Source organism: Helianthus annuus, chromosome 14, assembly GCF_002127325.2.
Source record: "Helianthus annuus cultivar XRQ/B chromosome 14, HanXRQr2.0-SUNRISE, whole genome shotgun sequence".
Lineage (NCBI taxonomy): Eukaryota > Viridiplantae > Streptophyta > Magnoliopsida > Asterales > Asteraceae > Helianthus > Helianthus annuus.
The window spans coordinates 155,400,656-155,426,799 of NC_035446.2; the positions used below are offsets into that span (position 1 = coordinate 155,400,656).

The following is a 26,144-nucleotide window of genomic DNA, read 5'->3' on the forward strand; positions in this document are numbered from 1 at the left end:
TATAGCAATAGTATACTCGTTTTAAAGATAAAAAAACGCTCATTTTTTTTGTGCAATTTTTATAAAAAAAATAATGTCGTATGAAAGAGTTATTAACGTTTAAAAAATGGGGGGAATTGGATGAGAGAGAAACTATTGGCTTGGATTGACTAGAATGCCCCTAAACAAACTCACGCGCCTCTTTTCATCATTTCAATTTCCCTGATTTAATCTTAGCCCTTGATTAACTAAATGGATGGTGAAGATCACTTCCTAGCCTTCTTATCCAAATAAACTTCTTATTGTATCTCCACCATATATTTAGTTGCCCCAAGTATATTATTAAAGAAATATAAATGTATAAATTCACTTATCCTGTCCATATAAATCGTAGTTATTGGATGTTTGAAAAAGTAAAATATAAAGAAGAAGTGTAGTGGTGTGTGTAATAAAAATCATAGGTATCGGATGTTTGAAAAAGTAAAACCTAAAGAAGAAGTGTAGAAACAGCGTGAATGGCCAAACAAATGCCATCTATGGTCTCCCACACCGCTCTCGGGGGCGGCTTTTGCAAGATTTTAGGTTTGGCGTTTATCTAAAATGCTTCCTCACTTTGTTCAACCAATAAGAAATTTACACCTAATATTATTTGTTTTAAAAAAAAGATAATAATTGGGTATGTTATAAATATATTACTATAATATTATGGTTATCAACTCTTAAAATAAACTGGTTTCTTCTTCAAGTTTTCTTCTTCTATAAATACTACATTGTATCTCTTGTATTAGACAGATCTATCAATGAAATATCAGTCTTTTTCTTCCTACATCTCTTTCTCTTATTGTTTGCTATTAGGCTAGTAGGTCGTTGTTTCACAACACGTTATCAGCACGACAATGCTTTCGCCAAAACCCTAATTTCTTGTGCCGCTCCTCAAATACCGTTTCCATTGTCGTATTATGAACGGAGAAACAAGAGCAAAAGTGTTTAGGGTTTCTCCCATCAGTTTATGAAAGAACCTACCGTCCTGTTGTGCTCCACCTCGTTCCTCATATGTCAGCCAAATGATTCCTTTTCTCTTGTAAGTTTATATATATATATATATATATATATGCAAAGCTTTTTAATTCATATTTACCTGCAAAAGATTTTAAGTTCTACTTGTTGGCTTAAAACCAAATAAGGTAATTCTTACATGTGTACATTGCATCCCCTCTAATTTAGTTTGCTTATAAATCTTGGTTAATAGTTGTTTTCTTCGATGTTTGATGATGTAATATGATAATCCTTTGATTCCTTAGCTTTAATCACTGTTTAATATTTTAATTGTTGATATATGTATAGATTTGTGAAATCGTTTTTTATTTTGTCGTTCAATCACCATTTAGCCGCTGCCAAATCTCAATTTTAGGGTTTGTGGGCATGTGAATCTGGGTTGGAGAACAAGATTCAACTGAAATTGGAGCAATTTTTCATTCTACAATACTCCCAAACATCGAATGGTAATAAGTTTTTGCTCAAAATCTTTCCATTTCCTTGACTTCAATTTGTTCATCTCTTTTATATTGTCTCTTTGTGGTTCAGAATTATCGCCGAAAACGGTTGTCTCTGTTGTGTAACCTGAGATGCTTGATCAACTCGCTCAAGTAGTTCTCTCTTTAAAACTTCTGTATTTTTCCTTTTTGTTTGTGATTGATGTTTGTTAAACCAACTTTAAAATTTGGTCTGGTAATACTGATTATGTTTAGAAATTCGTTTGTGACTTTGTGTGTAGAGCAGGTGTTGGAGGTTTTTGCATCAGTTGCAGGGCTCTGCTGCAATTGTTAATTCATTGATCATCTGCTACAATAGTTCAGTATGAAGCCCACTGAAGAACACCCTACAAGAATTTATACGGATGATTGGTGGTTTTTGCAGCTGTTGCAAAGTTCTGCTATTGGGGATATGAGGAAAGTGAAGAAAGATAGTGAGGGTAGGTGAGGTAACGACGGAAAGGTTTCATTGTATCATTTGGTCAGTAGCATATGAATTTGTTTCTATTTTTTTTTTTTGCTTTTGTTGTAGCTATTTCGTCTTTAAAGATGTTTTTGTGTAGGTTCTTGCGATTTGGTTTGATTTCGTCTTCGCTATTATCTTCGTTCTCTGATTCAGTTGTTGGTGGTATGTGTGAAATTTGGTTACTATCTATTTCTGCGGTGTATTTGTTTGGTTCCTGATTTTCCAAGATTTGTGTTGATATTTTCTTGGGTTTTTTTTTATTTTTTTTTCCAGGTTTTTTTATTGTGGTTGTCTGTTGGAGTGAACTAGCGATGTTTGAGGAGGCACTATTTGAGGAGGTTGCTCAGCATTTTTTAATTATGGTAAGTGTTAAGCAGGTAAATTTTTAAAGTTTCGAGTCCTTATTTCATCAAATTTTACTTGGTTGTAGGCTTTCCATAACATACATTGTTTTTTGTTGTGTCAAGTTTAGTTAGACTAATGTTGTTGTATTTTTAAGCATTTGGTATTTGTGGATGTTGTTTGGCTGTTGAGTATGTGTGTAGATACGGGTGTCATGTTTATGTTTTTTTTTTAAATTTCACCTTTTTTAACGTTTCTGTTTAGAGGTATAGGGATATGTTTACTTGGAACTAGGGGTGTTGAGGTGTTCACGGTTTGGTTTAAACCCGTGAAACCGTCTAAACCGGTCATCGGTTTGGTTTCACGGTCGGTTTTTTAATATCTTTCTGTTGATCGGTTTCGAAGTTCTCAAACGTAATGAACGGTTTGGTTTGCGGTTTCTTCACATAGTAGGTAATGCTTTCGATTTATTCCTATTTCAAACAGAATCTGAACAATCGGTTGTGTATGTACTGTGTACTGTGTGTATGTGAAAGTTTTTCAATTTTTTTGGCTTTCCACAACTGCAGGAAGAAGATGGTATTGATGAAGAGCTGATATAAACATAAAAATAAAATAGCAGATGCTTATAACTAGGTTTCTCACTAATAATGTGTCACAACCTAATTGAATTTGTTAATTTTAGGTTCAGTAGACCTTAATAAGTCTTTACCTCTTAATCGGTCTTTAGCCTCATGTCTGTGCATATAAGTTGTTCCCTGTTAAAAATAGCATGGTGTGCAATTTAATTTAGTCTTAATATATAACCTATATAATTTTTAGAATTACTATATTGCATTTAGTTTAGTCTAAATTATATTTTTTTTTAAATATGTGTTTCATTTCTATTGTAATCCATGTCCAGCAATGAACAAGCTTAAGAAGGTGGGTTTATGGGTAAATTCATCTTTTCATCTTCTTCGCTCACGGTCTACATCGTTATCCAATCTACTACATGAATTTGTCAAAGCCGTTCCTATCGGTGATGCATCTATTCATCAAGGTCTGTCGTGTATCCTGTACAGGTGACTTTCATTAGTGTTATTCAATACATTTGTTCTTCATATTGAATCATTAAAGTATGTGTATGTGTGTGCGTCATTGTGTTGTCTCAGTGTGCAAAGATTCAAGGAAAAAATTTTGCCTGCAGTGACGTTGATGCAGCTTGAAAGTCCTATCGTGGTACATATTTATCTGTCATGACTTATGTTGGAATTCTCATTCTCTTATTATGAATTTGTTGACTTAATAAAGTCAAATTACTATTTTACCCTTTAATTATTCTGTTTATTGTTAGCTAGGAAGTTAGAGAACAGTTAGTTAGTTAGTTAGCTTTTGTCTGTATATAATTAGGGCTTGTATCATTTTGGGAATAATTCAATTCAAGCTTTTCATTCTCTCAATTTACAGAATTTGCGAGTATGGCCTGTTTGAGATATATTTTGGTCATAAAGAACAGGGCATCTTTAGCTTATTTGACAATTTGAAAGTGTGTTTGGTTATAAGGAACAATTTAAAATGTATTCGGGTCTTTTGACCTATTTCAAATGGTTTTTGTATGTAAAAAGTTAAGAGTAAAGTACACTGATGGTCCCTGTTTGGTCATATAGGAATAGTATGTAGAGGAAATAAGAACTGATTTGAAGGCACTAAACAACAGGCATCTTAAAGCAAGAATATTGCTGATAAAAGCATTAGGAAGCAGGTATATGTTTTTATAACAAAAACAACATGAGTCCAAAACTGAAGTGGTGATGCTCGAATCTTGTGCTCTTATAGGAAGCAGGATAAGTTATTCGAGAATGTGGTTGCCAATGGAGCAGATTATGTAGACTGAAATAAGTCTAATCAGGTACAGTTGAATTGTGTGGCAAATATAGGATTCCTTTTTGTTTTTTGGACTCCCTTCTGTTAGCAGAGGTAGTATATTGTTGTCGGTTAAGAAATAAGATTATTGTTGGTTGTTTTGTAGTGGAAGGATTCAAATCAAGTTAACTAATATGTTGGAGATGTCTTGCCTAACCAGGTAAACTGCAGACATTAAAATAGCAATTATGTAAGCTCCGACCGATTTGTACATGAAAATTGTCAACGACAACACCTTTATGCGAAAAGGCCAGCCTTCAATGAACACTTCCACACCTGAAACTGATGTTATTCCCCGCTTTTACTTTGATTTAAGAGATTATGAAAGTCTTTCCGTCCTACGTCCTACGGATCGTAAAAACAATCACCAGCTCCTAGCTCCTTACAGGTACTCATTGGAGTCACATGTTCACTCTCTTTCTTAAAAGAAGGAAATTATGACTAACAAAAAGAACAATGGCTCTTTTTCTACTACTCACCCTAGGAAACGAAAAACGAAAAAACGCAAATCTCTTCATACCTATGCTAATTCACTAATAATCTGTTTTTATTTTGCCTTATGTGTTTCAGGTTTGCAGAAACGCCAGCTTTCCAGGCCGGAATTAAATGAAGGCATATGGGCTTCAAAGGCATATGGACTCGTAGCTGGACCAAAGCTGGTGCAAAGTTATTTGTGGAAATATGTGTTAATATTTTAGTTCCATATGTGTAGAGATACTTTGACGTGTATAACTTATTGTGTAACGATTGATGGTTATGCAAAGTTTAAAAAAATTATTAACTGTATGGAGGTAAATCCATTTTTTGGTTATATAATTTAACTGGTGTATTTACATACAATTTAATCAATTGTATAACTAATAGACATTAATTTACTGTTCAAAATTAATTTTCAAACATTTATATATAATCTGCACTTGTGAAAATGGTATACATTGTAGTTGTAGGATTTTGGTTTGAAAGATGCTCAACTTGGTTGTTCAAGATAATATTATTTTCCAATTCTTCATTTGGTGTTAATCGTATCGTGTAAGGGCGTTTTTTTTGAAGTGAAAGGTGGAAGTAGAACAAAAGAAATAGATCAACGGTTGGGTGAAAATGTGTTCATTGGGTTCAAATCAAGAGTAAAAGGAATACTCGAAGGGGTTTTTTAATTAGCGGGTTGGCGCCGTAAGTTGTTAACATGTTGTAGTCATGTCTATTTTGTAAGCTATGGTAATTCATTTAGGTTTTTTCATTTTTATTATTTTCAGTTTCATTATGTTTTTACTATTTCATTAGTTATTCCAGGAAAGTATTGTACGGAAGGTCTTTAAGGAAGCCTTTGCTTTTTTTTTTTTTTGAACCGTAAATTTGGATCACTGACGGACCACTGACAGTTGAGTGAAAATGTGTTCATTGGGTTCAAATCGAGAGTAAAAGGAATATTCGAAGGGGTTTTTTAATTAGCGGGTTGGCGCCGTAAGTTGTTAACCTGTTGTAGTCATGTTTATTTTGTAAGCTATGGTAATTCATTTAGGTTTTTTCATTTTTATTATTTTCAATTTCATTATGTTTTTACTATTTCATTAGTTATTCCAGGAAAGTATTGTACGGATGGTCTTTAAGGAAGCCTCTGTTTTTTTTTTTTTTTTTTTGAACGGCAAATTTGGATCACTGATGGACCACTGGAGTATCATCGTGGTGCCTTCCTTTGGTTCCTATGTAGATGTTTTGTAGGCAATTTGTTACATATTTTCCTTAAGTTATAATTATTACAGGTTGTAAGCTGTTTTTAACTAATATATAGATGAGGTTAGTGGTTGCAATTTGTTGCTATATGCTTTCTATTTATGGACATGACTTTTTACATTGTAGTGTCTTAGAGATAAAAAAAATAATTCATATCCATTATAAGGAAAAAAATAATACATATTTTTGCTATGTAAGAAAAAAAAACTTATAATTGTTTATTTATATAAACTTGTGCAATGATGTAGTCTATTAGTTTGCTGGCTGTTAACTATGACAGTCTATATACTAATCTGTGGCAAACGGGCATGGTCGTGTAACGCGTAAACAAAATAAACCCGACAAGCCGAAGACATAATGTCCAAGTCACATTGCGTAGCACGTATAAAAAATGACCAAAGTGCATTAATCTGGACAAAAAATCAAGCAAATTCTATTACGTTCAATTCACATTTCGTATTCATGTATTTCAATTATGTGTAATTCTATATTTATGTTAGTACTGTAACGTTTCTCTCATTAAAAGATTTATGTCAACAATGTTAAATAATACTTTTTTGTGAAGCCACCCGTGTAACACACGGGAACTTAGACTAGTATAGCATATATAGGAGAAACAACTACACCATAGTATCTATTTAATTACTTTGTCAACCCACACGGCTTAACTGTATATGATCGGTTACATTAGGATTTAACTATATTTATTATTTTCCATTATAATATATACTATATCCAAAATATATGTGGCTTGCATGATTTTTTGAATTCTTGTGTACCGTATTTGTTTTCAGATTCTCTTTTGACTTTAGATGTAAAAATTATTAAAGGTCATGTTTTTCAAACTATCATTAAAAAATGGCATGTATTTAAGAAAGTTAGTGGTTTTAATTGAAATTCAAGAGTAAAAGCATATCCGTTTGCTTATATCCATGAGACTGAAATTTATTGCATAATTTTATGAGATATTCCACGTTAATTAGTTAAATGGTATATTTAAAGTTTATATTTGTTGTTTTATTTAGAATTTATAAATCATGGTCCATAATTACAAATAAATTCTTGATGTGAGATAAGCAATTGGTGAATGTTGATAATAAACCTGCAAAAGAACCATCTGGATATTTTGATATAATTAACTCTTTTAATCCCTTTCTAAATTATTTTTAGATATCTTTAATACAAAGGTTATGCATCACTATAAATGAATATTTAGATTTCCTTAACTGTAAAGTTACACATCCCGTGTCATTCAATTTTAGTTATTGTTATTAAAATTTTTAACAAGTTAAATAAATTAGATTAACTGGTTGTCGAATGAAGATTGGTTCTAAGATGTCATTTTATGAAAAAAAATCAACTACTAAATGAGAAGATGGTTTTTATATATCTATTATATTTGTATGTCAATAAATGACATATGTTTTAAGTCCATATGAGATTCATTAACGTGGATTATTTATTCATGAATTTAACATTTATCTTGTAATATTTGTTTACTGACACCATATCATACTCTTCAAATCTTCATAAAGCTATATTAAACCTTATTATATGGAGATATGTTCTAATCTTATGCATTGTATAATATAATTTCTTGGTATGTCATGTATTTTATTTTTGTATGGTATTATTTATGTATGTATATAATATAATATTAACTAGTTCTGTTAAACCAAAGTTAGTAGTTTGTTATCTGAAAGTGTGTAAATATGCTTATATAAGACAACCGGAGTGGGATACTCTACGAATTTCATTAAAAAGTTATAAAAGGTCGTAAGATATTGACCAATAAATCTTATACGACTTGGTCCTGTAACTTTTTCTCAAATTGCATAATGAGAAAAGAAGCTTGTTTTTAAGGAAAATCTAGATGAAGTTTTCAATTTGCTACACTTGAGATATGCTCTTTAAGTAGCAATATCACATAAAGTTTGAAATGATTTCATATCTATGTGACCCAGTAAATAATGGAAAGCTATGAAGGTTGTTCCGATTCTATTCATCTGAAGCGAATATGATTGTATAATGATCATTGAAAATGTCGTTATCATGCACTATTGAGATCGATCATCAGAAGTGCTATGATAACCAAGTTGATAATGAGATTGACCATCAGAATATTATTGTTATGATAGCCAAGTTAATAATGAGACCGACTATCAGAATTGTAATAATGGTCATAATGAGATAGACCACTAGAAGTGGTAAATTATGGGAGTGATTATATGAGAACAAAATGTGAAAAGGATAAAAGTTATATAACATGATAGTTTGCAATGATAATGCGTTGTTCTCTCGCATAATGCAACTAATACACATACGATCATAAACTAGAAGTTTATGTATCATGATTATTTACTTAGTTGGCATGACCGGTTAGACCACACCGAGTCAATGATGATGTGACACATAATGAAGAGCTAAAAGATTCTTCAAGCTAATAATTAGCATGTAATGTTTGCTCTTAAGGAAAATTTTATATTTTGTCAAATAAAGGAGGGTGTGTATCCCTTAATATTCTGGAAGTGATTAAAGGATACACATATACCAACATGATACCATTTAGTGTTTTTTAAATCGATGCATCGTCTAAATGGTTATCAAATCCACAACCAGAAATTTGTGTGATTATTGCTTAGCTAATGTGATAGCAAGCATATTAATACAGATTAGTATATTTATTTTGGTAATAACGATGAATTCAATTCCCAGGTTATTAATGATTATTGGAAGAAAATATTGAAATACATATAGCTTATGTTTATACAAGAATTGCTTTGTTGAGATGATCACTAAACGTCTACTATTTATTACAAAGCCAATGATCATGAGAGGAGCAAAAGTTCAGTTAGGTACATGTAATTTTATATATAGTACCATTAATTCACATCAAGCGAATAAGTTATAGTTCTCCCCATATATTTGGTTTTTGGTCAGTAATCAAATATGTCTCATCAAAGATTTTGGTTGTGCGACATATATTGAAACTCATCCACCATACCGCACAAAGATGGGACTTCTAAAAAGTTTGAGAATATGTTGGGTATAAATAATCGTCTACGATTGAATACTTAAAGCCATTAGTGAGAAATTTGTTTATGGCTCATTGGTTTTTCACTTTAATGAATGAATGTTCCCAACATTAGGGGGAGATAACAAGTAGTTGGAAAGTGAAAAGTGAAATGAATTATCATGTCATCTTGATCCTCGGACTATAAACTATGAACTAGAAGTTTAAAGTATAATTCATTTACCAATATTAAAGAATAAATTACCAGACGAGTTCACTGACCTAAATAGAGTGACTAAGTAAGTCACATAATCAACTGCTTATGCTCCATTTATGTTTGTGTCCCAGAAGGACAACCACATATTTTCTAATGAGTCTATTGCACGCTTGAAGCATGGTAGACTAGTTGATTCCAGTAATACAATTCCTCGAAAGTTGGAGCAACTAATTAAGATGGTCAAGTCGAGGTGATATTAAAAAGGTCTCCTGAAGAGACAGTAGACATGATGGTTCAAGAAGAACCTCAGGTACCTGGAAATAAAGAGATCTCGATAAGTTGTATCATGTCTAAGATATGTACGGAATCGAAACAAAAATCGACGTCGTTATAATTTTGTATATAATGTAGCGCTTATAATGATTAAACGAAGAGTATCAAGATTGAGATCTGCCTATGAACGTAAACATAGAAATGATTGGCCAAAATGAAAAGATGCAAATAAGGCAGAGTTGAATTCTCTGTTGAAATGGAAAGTTTTTGGATCACTAGTCCATGCAACTGAAGTTGTAAGATGTGTTGGATACAAATGGGTCTTTTATGCAAGTTATGAATAGAAAATAACATGAAGTTATTTTAAGAAAAATGGTGGCACAAGATTTTTGCAAATAATTGATTAATGAGGAGACTCATTCTTTAGTGGTGGATACAATGACTTTCCAATATCTTATTAGTCTGGTAATATAAAGAGAGAATTGATATGTGTCTTATGAATATTGTGTATCACTTGATACTGAAAGTTTACATGAAAGTCCTCAAGGATTAAATTATATAAGTCATGTAAAGTAAGTTTTCGAGAACAATGTGATCATTGTATACATATTCGGATTTGAATATGTTATGAGTTTTTACATGTTGGATATAACTGAAACTCCTGATGAGTTTCTAAAGCAATTGAGTGTCTTAAAAAGTTAATTGAAATGTCTTAACGATGTAATACTTGTGCACCAAGAAACATACATAGAAAACGTAATAGTGTACACGCATGGTACAATATGGATTTTGGAGATAAAAGCAAGTGTTTATGGCATTTGTGCATATGATACAAATCTATATGTGTTATATGGGTAAGTTTATGTAACACAACTCATGAAGAGTGAATGCACATGCATATTTGGATAAGATGGGAAGAATTCCTTCATGGATTGATAATGCTAGAAGCATTGATATAAAAACCTTAAGGACATACTATATGAAGTTGACAAAATATGTATGGACTAAAATAGTCGGGTTGAGTTTTGTACAACTCGAGATATTCGCATAAAGAGGGATATAAGTTTGATTAAATTAGCCATGTTTTATCAATATTCTGCTTTTAAAAGCTCACTATAATCGCAGTTTACAGTGATGATGTGTAGGCATCATCGAGAGAAACTGTCAAGCTTTTAGATGGAGAATTTTTTTAATGACCTTGGCACAGTCTAATTATTACTCGAACTGCAGTTCGAGTATATATGTAATTATATTTTATCAATCCCTCAAGTATATCTAGAAGATGATGTTGGGATATTTTAATATGGGCATAGTTGAACCTTAAAGGATGTTAAAGGTTCTTAAGTCACTTGTTATAAGAAATGCTTATTATCATCTCCTACCAAAGTAGAGATTCTCATTCTAGAAGTACCATCGTGAAATGCATATGTGCATTAATATGTTTTGCTAGCTATGTATGGTTATAATATCTTTCACTTGAGCTAATTGTCATGATATAGCCTTTGTCAAACGAATAGATATTGAAATGAGTTCAAAGAAATATTTCAGGTATAAACGATATTTGATTATATTTTACTAACCCATCAAAACAAGCTTGGTTAGTCTTATAGATGCAGGAATGTGACAAAACACAGTCATTGACATATGATGTTTTTGGAGACACCTAAAGTCTCGTCAGAAGATTGTACAACATTGCTCAACATAAATGATTGCACATTAAAGGATGGAGCGACAAATAATTGGCTACAAAAGCTTTGATCAATTTTCAAGGAAGATGGACATACGTCACTTAAAGGATACATGTTAAAATGAGGGGGAGACATATTCAAGTTGCACTCTTTTTCCCTCACTAAGTTTTGTCCCATTTGGGTTTTCTTAGTAAGGTTTTTAATGAGGCAACATACATGATCCAGAAGTATCATGAGAAGAAAATACGCGCTGCACTCTTTTTCCCTTAGCTGAGGTTTTGTCCCACTGGGTTTTCCTAGCAAGGTTTTTAACGAGGCAACATCTCAAGCGTATTAAGTTGATAACCAAGGGGGAGTGTTATAAATATATTACTATAATATTATGGTTATCAACTCTTAAAATAAACTGGTTTCTTCTCCAAGTTTTCTTCTTCTATATATACTACATTGTATCTCTTGTATTAGACAGATCTATCAATGAAATATCAGTCTTTTTCTTCCTACATCTCTTTCTCTTATTGTTTGCTATTAGGCTAGTAGGTCGTTGTTTAACAACAGGGTAATCATTGTTGGGGCATTATTCCACTACATCCATTTTAAACAAATACCATCATGGATCCCGAAGAAATGCAATGTGTTCATTTGGAGAGCGGATATGAATAGGATTGCTACCGCCGACGCCTTGTTAAATCGTAGCATTGATATCGGCAGTTCGGAGTGTGGTTTATGCGGTGAAGGGGTTGAGACCGTGGAACATCTGTTCACGTCGTGTTTTTTTGCTTCTATGCTTTAGTCGTGGATCGGGAAGTGGGTTAAATGTCAACCCTTAGTGGCGTTCTCCTTTAGGGATCTCTTGGAAGTTCACAACCATGCGGGTCTTGTGGCAAGAAGGTTGAAGCTCTTAAAGGCCTTATAAGAATTGGGTGTTGGTCGATTTGGAGAATGAGGAACGATGCAAGGTTCAAGAACAAAGAAGCTAAGCTTGAGTTTATTTTTGGTGATGTTAAGAAGCGTGGTTTCCTTTGGTTCAAGACTAGGAACAAAGATATAGAAACTTCATGGAATGATTGGTGTAAATTTGTAAATATTTAATGTTGTAGTTGTTTTTGGTTGCCTTGGTTTGAGGTAGCTAGTGTTTTATTGAAGTTTACCTTTCAAAAAAAAAAAAACAAATACCATCAAATACCCCAATGCTAACTCGACTGCCACATGTCGCTTCATACGCATAAATGAGATATTAGATTCAAGCCCACTACACATACACGTGATCTAATAAAATAATTGTTTAGTGTTATTAAATCGCCTACTATAGTATTATTACTTCTCCTTCTCTCACCTGCTCACCATCTTCTTATTCACAATCTTCCATTGAAGAACTGAAGACCACATTGAAGGTCACAATAAATACAAATCAAACTAACTTTAGTTCTTTTTTTTTTCTCATCCAAACTATTATGTCTCTACCGACTATAACTTCATGTTTAAAATATGCATAATACATTTTAGAAAATTTAGGCCCATGGAAAAAAAGGCCCCAACCGGGGGTGCGGTTTGCCCACCCTCAGGGCCCGCCCGACCACAGGTATGGTTAATAATGTTGAACCACAAATTGGTATCTGATCACACAAATATTCTCACCATAACTAATGATTTCATTCAATAACTTCAAGACTTAATTACAAACACACGTTCACCACCAACGTTCATGAGGAACTCCGGCGAGTAAAACGGACAACTTGAGACTTATTCCAACTTAAATAATAATACACGCTGAAAACGATCGAGTTTGTACGTGTAATATTACAGAAAGAAAACTAACAGAGATCATGCATGGCTTTATTATATCTTATATGCATGCATGCAAACGGAGTAAAACAGTCAAACAGTATCGGTTCCGACTGAGCATTTGATGTTGCATTGGTTGGGGAGCATCTGAGCCTTCTTCAACACCTGCAGTAGTTGTCCGCCATGCTGTTGCTTCGGAACTTGTTTCACCACCTGTTTGATCGCCTCACACTGAGAATCCTCCTCCACTTCCTTAAGCTGGTTGCAGCACAGGTTAAGGCGTTTTTGTTACACCATGGGCTTGTTATCGAGGAGGTGCATCTGGCAGTGGCTCAGCTTTTTCAGGGTCGGGAAGCAATAAGAGAAGTCCCCAAATACACAACAAGTAGTGTGGTCGTCATAAGCGTAACAACCATCATTAACCTGCTCGGTTCCGACTGAGCATTTGATGTTGCATTGGTTGGGGAGCATCTGAGCCTTCTTCAACACCTGCAGTAGCTGTCCGCCATGCTGCTGCTTCGGAACTTGTTTCACCACCTGTTTGATCGCCTCACATTGAGAATCCTCCTCCACTTCCTTAAGCTGGTTGCAGCACAGGTTAAGGCGTTGTTGTTCCACCATGGGCTTGTTATCGAGGAGGTGCATCTTGTCACACCCCAACCGATGGCGGAATCATCGGGGCGTGGCACTGAGCGAAACAGATTGTTCAGAAGTTTCCACAACAACTATCATACAATTCAGTTATATAACACGTCCCATACCGTGTCCCAAATAATAACAAGTTATCATAGAAATCAACTAAACAATATGGGAACTGTTCCGACAACTCGGATTCTTAATTATTACAGACCAAAAGTAAATATTGTTTTAAGTCTTCTAGACGACTACTGGGGATCTTACTGACTACAGGTGCCAGTGCAAGATCTACAGATAATTATGGCCCTGGAACAGGTACGTGGGCACTGTCCTAAGGTCACAGACTCCTAGAAGCTTATTATTGCCTCGCTTCCCTAGCACGCTAGTAGCTTAAACACCTGTCACATACGTTAAAATAAAAGTCAATACATATAATGTAAAGGTGAGTACACAAGTTTGATATAGCATATAGAGTTCGAATAGTTTACGCATAACCAAGCACGTACACAAGGGCAAACGATGCATGTAAATTATCAACATGGGACCATCGATACCAATGACTTCGGGTTGACTGTCCGAGACAGTTCGCAATACATGATTACCACCGTAATCCATGCAAGTAATTGTCCTTAGCAACCCCCGTGTGAACGGGTGCTGAGTCCAAACTATAGTACTACGTTGCTAAAGCAGGCAGATAGCACTCCACGTGTAAACATAATAAACAGCAATCATTTAGACAAGTAATACATGCAAGTAGGTTAGCGTTCAAATAGTTTGTGTTGTTTGTGAATTTGATAGATTACGTATGTAACACCCAAAAGTGCTGAAAGCAAAAAGGGATCGAGTATACTCACAGTGATTGATGTGGATTGAAGGGAGCACTGAGAATAGGTTAGCCTGAATAGTTCGATAACACAACGATGAGTAACGCGGAAAAGTAAACAATGTACTTGGATCGAGTAGGCCATTCGATCGGACAGCAGTTCGATCGAGTGGGCTGTTCGATTGGTTTGTAAGTCCGTTCGAACATCCATTCGATCGGTTGGCTGGCTCGATCGGTTGGTTCCTTCAAGTGGATTGTTTCTTCCTTTGATGTGAAGGATGTGTTTGTGTATGATGGTTTGTACTACCTTTCAAGTTGGTCGATCGAACAGCAGTTCGATCGGTTAGCCCAACCGATCGGTTAGTAAATTCAGATTTGGCAAGATGTCACTCGATCGGTTAGCATGCTCGATCGGGTGGCATTTCAAAAGTCCAAGGGTTTTTAAAGTATAGTATCTCATGATCCGAGCAGTAATGTTTACAATCGAGTGGCTTAGTCGATCGAACAGTACCTCGTCAATACTACACTTTGTGAGTTGGTGAGTCTAAGTGCTGGTCGATCGGTTAGCCTAGTCGATCGGCTGGCATAGTCGTTCGGTTGGGCTGTTCGATCGAACAGCCTAGCCGTTCGGCCAGCTTCTCGATTTGGTTAACTTATCACCTAACACTTGGTTATTCCCGTTACTTGGTGTGATTTGGAGATATTTTGACTACGAGTTGAACCACGAAACTGAAGTCCCTACTTAGTCTACTGACTCGAGCAGGAATCACCCAAACTCGGTCAGAAACGGTTTGGAACCTAAGTTTAACATTTAACCCGGAATCGGTATATCTCGTGGTAGAACCCGAATCTTGAACCATGTGTTTGTTTAGATTGATTGTAAGTCGGTTCAAGTCTCGTTTTCACCTTTTTGAGTGTAAAAGAGTTGAAAGATAGATGAAAACCCATCTTCCAATCCTTTTTCACCGTGAAATGTTAAGATCTATGGAAGATTTTAGGTTATTGATGTGGAAATCGGTTAGATCTAGCTTATTCATGGTTGAATGAAGTCAAGAACATGAAGTTCTTGATGAACACCAAGAATACCATGATGACATCACTCAAGAACACCTAGATCTTGGTGATTTCATGGATGAAATTCAGATTTTGAAAGATAGAAAGATGGAGAATCGATTAATGAACACGAACGTACAAAGATTAGAGTGAAATACTTACCGGTTTGAGAGAAATCTTGGATTTAGTGAGAAGAAGAGGCTGGTCGGTCAGAGCTTTTCCAAAAGTGGAAAGTTTGACAAGGACAGCCCTATTTATAGGCTTCCAAAAGAGGAAAGGTCAGCTGATCGAACAGCATTCCTGATCGAGCAGCTGTCCGATCGAACGGTCCTGTTCGATCGGCTAGCCTGTTCGATCAGGTTGCCCTGTTCGATCGGCTTGCCTGGTTTTTGAGTGTTTCGCGACGATTTTTGATATTTCGACTTCGATGAACGATGATTTGAGCATGATAGAATTCCTAATCAAATTACTTTTAGTCCCAACTACTATATCTAACATACAAGCATCCTTACAACCATTTCGAGTTCGATTTCCATTGAGTTTGATTCACCTTGAGTCTTGATTGATTTGATCGATTCACCACACACACTTTAACATAAAAGCAAACATGCACAAGTAACACATAAGGCACACATGCACGTATAAGAGCATTAAAATCCACACACTTGAGTTGGATGATTGATTCGATTAGTTTGATTATTGATTGACTAGCTTTATTGCGTTGTTACTTCCTATCCTTCACAGTCGGTCGTTGATTCACAGTTCGATTGTCGGTCGGTTAGTTTGATTATACAACACTTACTCCAAATAATACGGAAATCAAAATGAAACTAAAATGAAATTAACCTTACTAATCTTTAATTCCAATAACAGTCAACACTTGACTTTGACTTTGACTTTTGGAAAACACGGGGTGTTACAGTCTCCCCTCCTTTAGGGAATTTCGTCCCGAAATTAGGCCGAGAACCGTACATCGCCGTGTGATTTTACCTATTTGATGCTTCAGATCTATCTGAATAACTGCGGGTACTTGGCCTTCATGTCACTTTCGAGTTCCCAAGTGAACTCCGCGCCTCGTTTGCCTTCCCACCGTACCTTTACAATAGGAATGCGAGAGCGTCTGAGTTGCTTGGTCTGTCGGTCCATGATTTCGACAGGCTTTTCCACGAAGTGTAGCGTCTCATTGACCTGAAGATCGTCGAGTGGTATTACTGCGTCGTGGTCGGCTACGCATTTTCGAAGGTTTGAAATATGGAAAGTCGGGTGGACATTGCTGAGTTCCTCCGGTAATTCGAGTTTGTAGGCAACCTTACCGATCCTTTCCAGAATCTTAAAAGGTCCAACAAATCGAGGCGCAAGTTTCCCTCTTTTACCGAATCGGACTACTCCCTTCCAAGGTGATACCTTTAGGAGCACGTAGTCGCCAACTGCAAATTCGCGGGGCCTGCGTCGTTTATCGGCGTACATCTTTTGTCTATCCCGGGCCTTTACCAAATTTTCCCTTATCTGGTGGATCTTGTCAGTCGTTTCTTGCAGAATCTCGGGCCCAGTCAATTGTGAATGACCGACCTCGTGCCATACAATAGGCGAGCGACATCTCCTACCATACAAGGCTTCGAAAGGTGCCATTTCGATGCTGGAGTGATAGCTATTATTGTACGAAAATTCGACCAATGGTAGGTGTTTGCTCCAACTACCACCAAAATCGATAACACACGCACGGAGCATGTCTTCAATAGTACGAATCGTTCTTTCAGTTTGCCCGTCGGTTTGCGGGTGGAATGCGGTACTCAAATTCAGCGTCGTACCAAGAGCTGCTTGAAAGGTTTCCCACAATCTCGATGTAAACCGAGCGTCGCGATCCGAAATGATGTCTCGAGGCGTACCATGATTCTTAATGATCTCGTCGGTGTAGATTTGGGCTAGTTTGGCCACCTTATAGTCTTCTCGTATTGGCAGAAAGTGGGCTGATTTGGTTAGACGGTCGACTATAACCCAAATACTGTCGTGACCTGATGGCGTGGTCGGAAGCTTAGTTATGAAATCCATAGCTATGCTCTCCCACTTCCATACGGGTATCGGCGGTTGTTCGAGTAAGCCTGAAGGTCTTTGGTGTTCAGCCTTGACTCTTGCACAAGTTAAACAGCTACCAACATATAGAGCAATATCCCTTTTCATCCCAGGCCACCAGTACTTGTAACGAAGGTCCTGGTACATTTTATCCGCACCGGGATGAATGGAATATCGGGATTTGTGGGCTTCGTTCATGATGATCTTTCGCAAATCTGTCCTCCTCGGAACCCAGATTCGGTCCAGATAATAGAATATCCCGTTGGCCTTGCTCACGAGTTGAGTTCCATCGTGATAGATTCGTTCTTTCTTCAACGTGCGTTCGTTAAAGCATGCGTGTTGTGCTTCGCGGATGAGAGCTTCGAGGTTATACTGAGCCTGGATGTTTCGAACACCTATCACGTAATTCTTTCTGCTGAGGGCGTCTGCAACTACATTCGCCTTGCCTGGGTGATAACGGATCTCACAGTCGTAGTCGTTGAGAAGTTCTACCCATCGGCGTTGACGCATATTGAGTTCCCTCTGGTTAAAGATATGTTGTAGGCTCTTGTGATCGGTGAAGATCGTACACTTTGTACCATACAGGTAGTGTCGCCAAATCTTTAAGGCAAAGACAACTGCGCCTAGCTCGAGGTCATGGGTCGTATAGTTCTTCTCGTGAATTTTAAGCTGTCGAGATGCGTAAGCTATAACCTTGTCTCGTTGCATAAGAACACAGCCAAGTCCAAGGTTTGAAGCATCACAATAGACAACGAAGTCATCGCTTCCGTCCGGCAGTGTAAGAACTGGTGCATGGCACAGCATGTGTTTTAGGGTTTGGAAAGCAGTCTCCTGCGCGGTTCCCCACACAAAAGGCTTGTCTTTATGAGTAAGGGCGGTAAGCGGTACAGCAATCTTTGAGAATCCTTCGATGAATCGTCGGTAGTAACCAGCTAATCCGAGAAAGGAGCGAACTTCTGACGGATTCTTTGGCGTAACCCATCCTTTGACTGCCTCAATCTTTGCAGGATCAACGTGTATACCCCGACTATTCACAATATGACCCAGAAATTGGACCTCCTCCAACCAGAATTCACATTTGGAGAATTTGGCGTAGAGTTGGTTTCCCTGAAGCAACTCGAGAACCAATCGCAAATGCTGCGCATGTTCGGCCCTCGATCTGGAATAGATCAGGACATCGTCGATAAATACAATGACAAAACGGTCTAAGAACGGTTTACACACGCGATTCATCAGATCCATAAAGACCGCGGGTGCGTTGGTCAAACCAAAAGGCATGACAACAAATTCGTAGTGGCCGTATCGGGTTCGAAAAGCGGTTTTGGGTATGTCTTCCTCTTGAATCCGCAACTGATGGTAGCCTGAACGTAGATCAATCTTGGAGAAACACTGAGCACCTTGTAGTTGGTCAAACAGATCATCGATTCTTGGTAAGGGGTATCGGTTCTTAATGGTCAACTTGTTCAATTCCCGGTAGTCGATGCACATTCGGAACGACCCGTCCTTCTTTTTGACGAAAAGGACTGGTGCGCCCCATGGAGAAGTGCTCGGGCGAATGAAGCCTTTTTCAAGTAACTCTTGAAGTTGGTTCGAGAGTTCTCGCATCTCAGATGGAGCGAGTCGATACGGAGCCTTGGCCACTGGGTTGGCTCCTGGTATAAGGTCGATTCGAAAGTCGATATCACGACTTGGAGGTAATCCAGGAAGATCATCAGGGAACACCTGAGGAAATTCTCGGACAACAGGAACATCCTTGACTTCAACTTTCTTTTTCTTATCCGTCTCTGCTACTATAATGTTGGCCAAGAAGGCTCGATATTCCTTGCGGAGATATTTGCGAGCTTGAAGACAGGACATGAGTTTGAGATCTTTTGCAGTAGTTTCACCGTACACACATAGTATATCACCACTAGCTAGCACAAAACGAATCATCTTATCGGAACACACAACTTCAGCACGGTTTTCACGAAGAAAGTCCATGCCTACTATGACATCGAAACTTCCGAGTTGCATTGGAATGAGATTAATCGGAAATATATGATTGTTGAGTTTGAGAGTACAATCACGGAGCACAGAATTGACAGCAATGGTTCTTCCGGTAGCGACTTCTACTTCGAAGGGTGTCGAAAGATAAGAGCGCTTACGTCTAAGAAGTTTCTCAAATTCAAATGACACAAAGCAGTTATCGGCTCCAGTATCAAACAGACATGATGCATATATACCATTCACAAGGAACGTACCATTGACCACGTTGTTATCAGCTTGAGCCTGGCGTGCGTTGATGTTGAAAGTTCTGGCGTGAGCGGCTTGCTGTTGAGGCTGTTGTTGTTGTTGTTGGGGTTGTTGAGCTTCTTGTTTCACCACCCTGTTCGGGCACCGGTTCGCGAAGTGGTTAGGGTCACCACATGCAAAGCAGGTCCGAACATTGTTTGCTGGGGCCTGTGCAGCTTGAGGAGTTTGAGGAGCAGGGAGTAAAGCCTGGTTGACAGCGGCCTGAGCTTGGGCTTGACGGGGACCATAGCGGCAACTCGCAGTGAAATGCCCGTAAACGTTGCAGTGGGCACAGAATCGGCAGGCCACACCCACCGGGTGATGGTAGGAACATGTAGCACAGAGTGGGTGGGGGCCGGTGTACGCACGCTTTGCTGGCGGCGCATTGATCACTGGCGCTGAACGCTGTGGCTGTTGCTGCTGCGCGGGTACAGACTGTAGTGGAGTAGCAGTGGTTGCGGCAGCGCAACTCTTCTTCTTTCTTCTCCTTGAGGACTTGGAGGCTTGAGCAGTAGGGTTGTCGGTTGATGCAGTAGTAACTTGATGCAACGATTTGGATGGCTTATCCCAGACACCAGCCTTAACTCGCTTGTCGTTAATCTCAGCAGCGAGTAGGTAGGTTTCCTCGATCGTTGCGGGTTTGGCGGCGTGAACAAAATCTGCGACACAATCCGGAAGAGCACGGATGTATTTCTTGATGGTCATGTCAGAAGTCTTGACCTGGTCGGGACATATGATACTCAATTGCTTGAAACGAGCGGTGAGACCAGCATTGTCTCCCTCCTTCTGCTTGATACTCCAGAACTCATCCTCCAACTTTTGGCGTTCGTGGGGAGGACAGAACTCGTCCATCATGATCGATTTCAACTCCTTCCACGTCAGCTCGTATGCAGCGTCGTTTCCGCGCTTGTTCCTTTCTGCGGTCCACCAGTCCAAAGCTCGTGACTGGAAGACACCGGTAGCATTGAGAGTACGGAGGTGATCTGGGCATCCGCTTTGACGAAGGGTAACTTCCACAGAGTCAAACCAATGAAACAGAGCCGTAGGGCCATCTTCACCGGTAAACTCTTTTGGCCCACATGCCTTGAATTGTTTGAAGCTAAAAGTAGCTTTGTTGGAGTCTTTGGGCGTGAGGGTTCGGGATTCCTCAGATGACTTGCTTGCGTTCTCGAATACTTCACTCACAGCCTTTGCTACTGTTTTAGAGAGGATAGCAGCAAGACGACGATCTCTCTTCTCCCGACGAGTAAGACGTTGACGAGGCCTTGATGATGACGACATGGTCTGCAATTGACATCGCCATAGGGCTCAACACAACGAATTCGAATCTCGCACGTCTTAGTTTACTAAAGCTTAGAATCACGTCGCATCTCACGTCACGTAACACATATAAACACATAAACACATAATCACAGAGACACATAAGCACAGAAGCAACTAAAGCACAGAAGCAATTAAGCAAATAGAGCACTTAATTTCCTAAACACGTATGAAATTTTATCACAGAAGCAGTCAGAAAACAGAAACCTATATCCACATGTCGAGTGTCGTTCGTTTCGCATACCGGATAGCATCACATTGTATCGTCTAACTTAGTCGTATTGCGTAGCATAGCATACTGGTTTCGCTTAGATCGCATCCACAGGGATTTGAATCGAGATAGGATAGCAACAAAGGTCACGCAGATTGATAACAAATGGAGTAACCAACAAATCTTAAAACACGTAAACAGGTAAATCACAGAAAGTCGACGAAGCAGTACTCCAAAATCGGAAAATGGATTGTCTGTGGCTACTAGACTTTGACTAACCATGGCAATTTAACTATTCACAGTTGACTTGTCGTCACTTTCGACTCTAGGGGACATGTTTCTGCCTCGATTCTTGGGCATTACGCATGCGTATTCTAGGCCATACTCGTGAGTTCAGGTCGTTGGAGTCCGTCAATTGTCTTGGCGAGATGAAATAAAGTCGGAATAACTGCCAAGGTTAGGGTTTCACCCCTAGCTTAGCAATTTCTTCCCTGTTTTAAGAAAATTTAGAGGAAGTTTCTTATCAATTTATGGGCTTCAACCCCGAATTTGGTATAACTCTCCCCCGTTTGTTGATAGAAAATCGCACAAAATTAATTGGCAAGAATTCGTAACTTAGGCAGGAATTTGCGGGTTTCACTCCTAATCCTGTCCAAATTACAAAAATTTGGCTCGGAGTTCGGATGTAATGATAGAATAGAAGGAAACAACATAAAATAAGCACATAAACTTGGTCTCTTGGTTCCTAACTATAGTCTAGGCCTCTAAGACAGCGATCCGGACTAGATCGTGTCTAACCTAATTCCCTATAGTTATGGCTCTGATACCAATCTGTCACACCCCAACCGATGGCGGAATCATCGGGGCGTGGCACTGAGCGAAACAGATTGTTCAGAAGTTTCCACAACAACTATCATACAATTCAGTTATATAACACGTCCCATACCGTGTCCCAAATAATAACAAGTTATCATAGAAATCAACTAAACAATATGGGAACTGTTCCGACAACTCGGATTCTTAATTATTACAGACCAAAAGTAAATATTGTTTTAAGTCTTCTAGACGACTACTGGGGATCTTACTGACTACAGGTGCCAGTGCAAGATCTACAGATAATTATGGCCCTGGAACAGGTACGTGGGCACTGTCCTAAGGTCACAGACTCCTAGAAGCTTATTATTGCCTCGCTTCCCTAGCACGCTAGTAGCTTAAACACCTGTCACATACGTTAAAATAAAAGTCAATACATATAATGTAAAGGTGAGTACACAAGTTTGATATAGCATATAGAGTTCGAATAGTTTACGCATAACCAAGCACGTACACAAGGGCAAACGATGCATGTAAATTATCAACATGGGACCATCGATACCAATGACTTCGGGTTGACTGTCCGAGACAGTTCGCAATACATGATTACCACCGTAATCCATGCAAGTAATTGTCCTTAGCAACCCCCGTGTGAACGGGTGCTGAGTCCAAACTATAGTACTACGTTGCTAAAGCAGGCAGATAGCACTCCACGTGTAAACATAATAAACAGCAATCATTTAGACAAGTAATACATGCAAGTAGGTTAGCGTTCAAATAGTTTGTGTTGTTTGTGAATTTGATAGATTACGTATGTAACACCCAAAAGTGCTGAAAGCAAAAAGGGATCGAGTATACTCACAGTGATTGATGTGGATTGAAGGGAGCACTGAGAATAGGTTAGCCTGAATAGTTCGATAACACAACGATGAGTAACGCGGAAAAGTAAACAATGTACTTGGATCGAGTAGGCCATTCGATCGGACAGCAGTTCGATCGAGTGGGCTGTTCGATTGGTTTGTAAGTCCGTTCGAACATCCATTCGATCGGTTGGCTGGCTCGATCGGTTGGTTCCTTCAAGTGGATTGTTTCTTCCTTTGATGTGAAGGATGTGTTTGTGTATGATGGTTTGTACTACCTTTCAAGTTGGTCGATCGAACAGCAGTTCGATCGGTTAGCCCAACCGATCGGTTAGTAAATTCAGATTTGGCAAGATGTCACTCGATCGGTTAGCATGCTCGATCGGGTGGCATTTCAAAAGTCCAAGGGTTTTTAAAGTATAGTATCTCATGATCCGAGCAGTAATGTTTACAATCGAGTGGCTTAGTCGATCGAACAGTACCTCGTCAATACTACACTTTGTGAGTTGGTGAGTCTAAGTGCTGGTCGATCGGTTAGCCTAGTCGATCGGCTGGCATAGTCGTTCGGTTGGGCTGTTCGATCGAACAGCCTAGCCGTTCGGCCAGCTTCTCGATTTGGTTAACTTATCACCTAACACTTGGTTATTCCCGTTACTTGGTGTGATTTGGAGATATTTTGACTACGAGTTGAACCACGAAACTGAAGTCCCTACTTAGTCTACTGACTCGAGCAGGAATCACCCAAACTCGGTCAGAAACGGTTTGGAACCTAAGTTTAACATTTAACCCGGAATCGGTATATCTCGTGGTAGAACCCGAATCTTGAACCATGTGTTTGTTTAGATTGATTGTAAGTCGGTTCAAGTCTCGTTTTCACCTTTTTGAGTGTAAAAGAGTTGAAAGATAGATGAAAACCCATCTTCCAATCCTTTTTCACCGTGAAATGTTAAGATCTATGGAAGATTTTAGGTTATTGATGTGGAAATCGGTTAGATCTAGCTTATTCATGGTTGAATGAAGTCAAGAACATGAAGTTCTTGATGAACACCAAGAATACCATGATGACATCACTCAAGAACACCTAGATCTTGGTGATTTCATGGATGAAATTCAGATTTTGAAAGATAGAAAGATGGAGAATCGATTAATGAACACGAACGTACAAAGATTAGAGTGAAATACTTACCGGTTTGAGAGAAATCTTGGATTTAGTGAGAAGAAGAGGCTGGTCGGTCAGAGCTTTTCCAAAAGTGGAAAGTTTGACAAGGACAGCCCTATTTATAGGCTTCCAAAAGAGGAAAGGTCAGCTGATCGAACAGCATTCCTGATCGAGCAGCTGTCCGATCGAACGGTCCTGTTCGATCGGCTAGCCTGTTCGATCAGGTTGCCCTGTTCGATCGGCTTGCCTGGTTTTTGAGTGTTTCGCGACGATTTTTGATATTTCGACTTCGATGAACGATGATTTGAGCATGATAGAATTCCTAATCAAATTACTTTTAGTCCCAACTACTATATCTAACATACAAGCATCCTTACAACCATTTCGAGTTCGATTTCCATTGAGTTTGATTCACCTTGAGTCTTGATTGATTTGATCGATTCACCACACACACTTTAACATAAAAGCAAACATGCACAAGTAACACATAAGGCACACATGCACGTATAAGAGCATTAAAATCCACACACTTGAGTTGGATGATTGATTCGATTAGTTTGATTATTGATTGACTAGCTTTATTGCGTTGTTACTTCCTATCCTTCACAGTCGGTCGTTGATTCACAGTTCGATTGTCGGTCGGTTAGTTTGATTATACAACACTTACTCCAAATAATACGGAAATCAAAATGAAACTAAAATGAAATTAACCTTACTAATCTTTAATTCCAATAACAGTCAACACTTGACTTTGACTTTGACTTTTGGAAAACACGGGGTGTTACACATCTGGCAGTGGCTCAGCTTTTTCAGGGTCGGGAAGCAATAAGAGAAGTCCCCAAATACACAACAAGTAGTGTGGTCGTCATAAGCGTAACAACCATCATTAACCTGCTCGGTTCCGACTGAGCATTTGATTTTGCATTGGTTGGGGAGCATCTGAGCCTTCTTCAACACCTGCAGTAGCTGTCCGCCATGCTGTTGCTTCGGAACTTGTTTCACCACCTGTTTGATCGCCTCACACTGAGAATCCTCCTCCACTTCCTTAAGCTGGTTGCAGCACAGGTTAAGGCGTTGTTGTTCCACCATGGGCTTGTTATCGAGGAGGTGCATCTGGCAGTGGCTCAACTTTTTCAGGGTCGGGAAGCAATAAGAGAAGTCCCCAAATGCACAACAAGTAGTGTGGTCGTCATAAGCGTAACAACCATCATTAACCTGCTCGGTTCCGACTGAGCATTTGATGTTGCATTGGTTGGGGAGCATCTGAGCCTTCTTCAACACCTGTAGTAGCTTTCCGCCATGCTGCTGCTTCGGAACTTGTTTCACCACCTGTTTGATCGCCTCACACTGAGAATCCTCCTCCACTTCCTTAAGCTGGTTGCAGCACAGGTTAAGGCTTTGTTGTTCCACCATGGGCTTGTTATCGAGGAGGTGCATCTGGCAGTGGCTCAACTTTTTCAGGGTCGGGAAGCAATAAGAGAAGTCCCCAAATACACAACAAGTAGTGTGGTCATCATAAGCGTAACAACCATCATTAACCTGCTCGGTTCCGACTGAGCATTTGATGTTGCATTGGTTGGGGAGCATCTGAGCCTTCTTCAACACCTGCAGTAGCTGTCCGCCATGCTGCTGCTTCGGAACTTGTTTCACCACCTGTTTGATCGCCTCACACTGAGAATCCTCCTCCACTTCCTTAAGCTGGTTGCAGCACAGGTTAAGGCGTTGTTGTTCCACCATGGGCTTGTTATCGAGGAGGTGCATCTGGCAGTGGCTCAGCTTTTTCAGGGTCGGGAAGCAATAAGAGAAGTCCCCAAATACACAACAAGTAGTGTGGTCGTCATAAGTGTAACAACCATCATTAACCTTCTCGGTGACAGTGGTGATGATGGTTCGGTAGCTAGCAACCTCAACAAATGCTACCATCACCACCATAGCGAGTACTGCAACAACTTCAAGTTTTGCCATTGTGTTGTAGTAGTAGTAGTAGTAGTAACCGA

The 26,144-nt window shown here is 38.6% G+C and overlaps 2 protein-coding genes and 1 long non-coding RNA gene across 17 annotated transcripts; 1 reads left to right on the forward strand and 2 right to left on the reverse strand.

The window, feature by feature from the left end:
* Positions 1 to 814: 814 nt before the first annotated feature.
* Positions 815 to 5,037, forward strand: LOC118486738. Of its 15 annotated transcripts, XR_004879694.1 has the most exons (13): positions 815 to 1,060; positions 1,391 to 1,481; positions 1,564 to 1,625; positions 1,754 to 1,992; positions 2,075 to 2,139; positions 2,251 to 2,339; positions 3,224 to 3,383; positions 3,474 to 3,540; positions 3,969 to 4,063; positions 4,138 to 4,210; positions 4,331 to 4,384; positions 4,541 to 4,612; positions 4,795 to 5,037. It is a non-coding gene; the product is annotated as an uncharacterized LOC118486738 (long non-coding RNA). The 15 variants fall into 15 exon arrangements; XR_004879689.1 differs by having other exon boundaries at positions 817 to 1,060; positions 4,019 to 4,063; positions 4,331 to 4,612; XR_004879692.1 differs by having other exon boundaries at positions 817 to 1,060; positions 3,224 to 3,361; positions 4,019 to 4,063; positions 4,331 to 4,612.
* A 7,987-nt stretch (positions 5,038 to 13,024) lies between these two features.
* On the reverse strand, positions 13,025 to 13,576 carry LOC110907631 (2S albumin-like). The gene is made up of 2 exons (XM_022152583.1): positions 13,310 to 13,576; positions 13,025 to 13,189 (listed from the first exon to the last, which is right to left on the reverse strand). Exons 1-2 carry the CDS (start codon positions 13,574 to 13,576, stop codon positions 13,025 to 13,027), a joined length of 432 nt encoding a protein of 143 aa, XP_022008275.1.
* An 11,287-nt stretch (positions 13,577 to 24,863) lies between these two features.
* On the reverse strand, positions 24,864 to 26,144 carry LOC110907632 (2S seed storage protein-like). The gene has a single exon (XM_022152584.2). It carries the CDS (start codon positions 26,110 to 26,112, stop codon positions 24,886 to 24,888), a length of 1,227 nt encoding a protein of 408 aa, XP_022008276.2. The 5' UTR covers positions 26,113 to 26,144; the 3' UTR covers positions 24,864 to 24,885.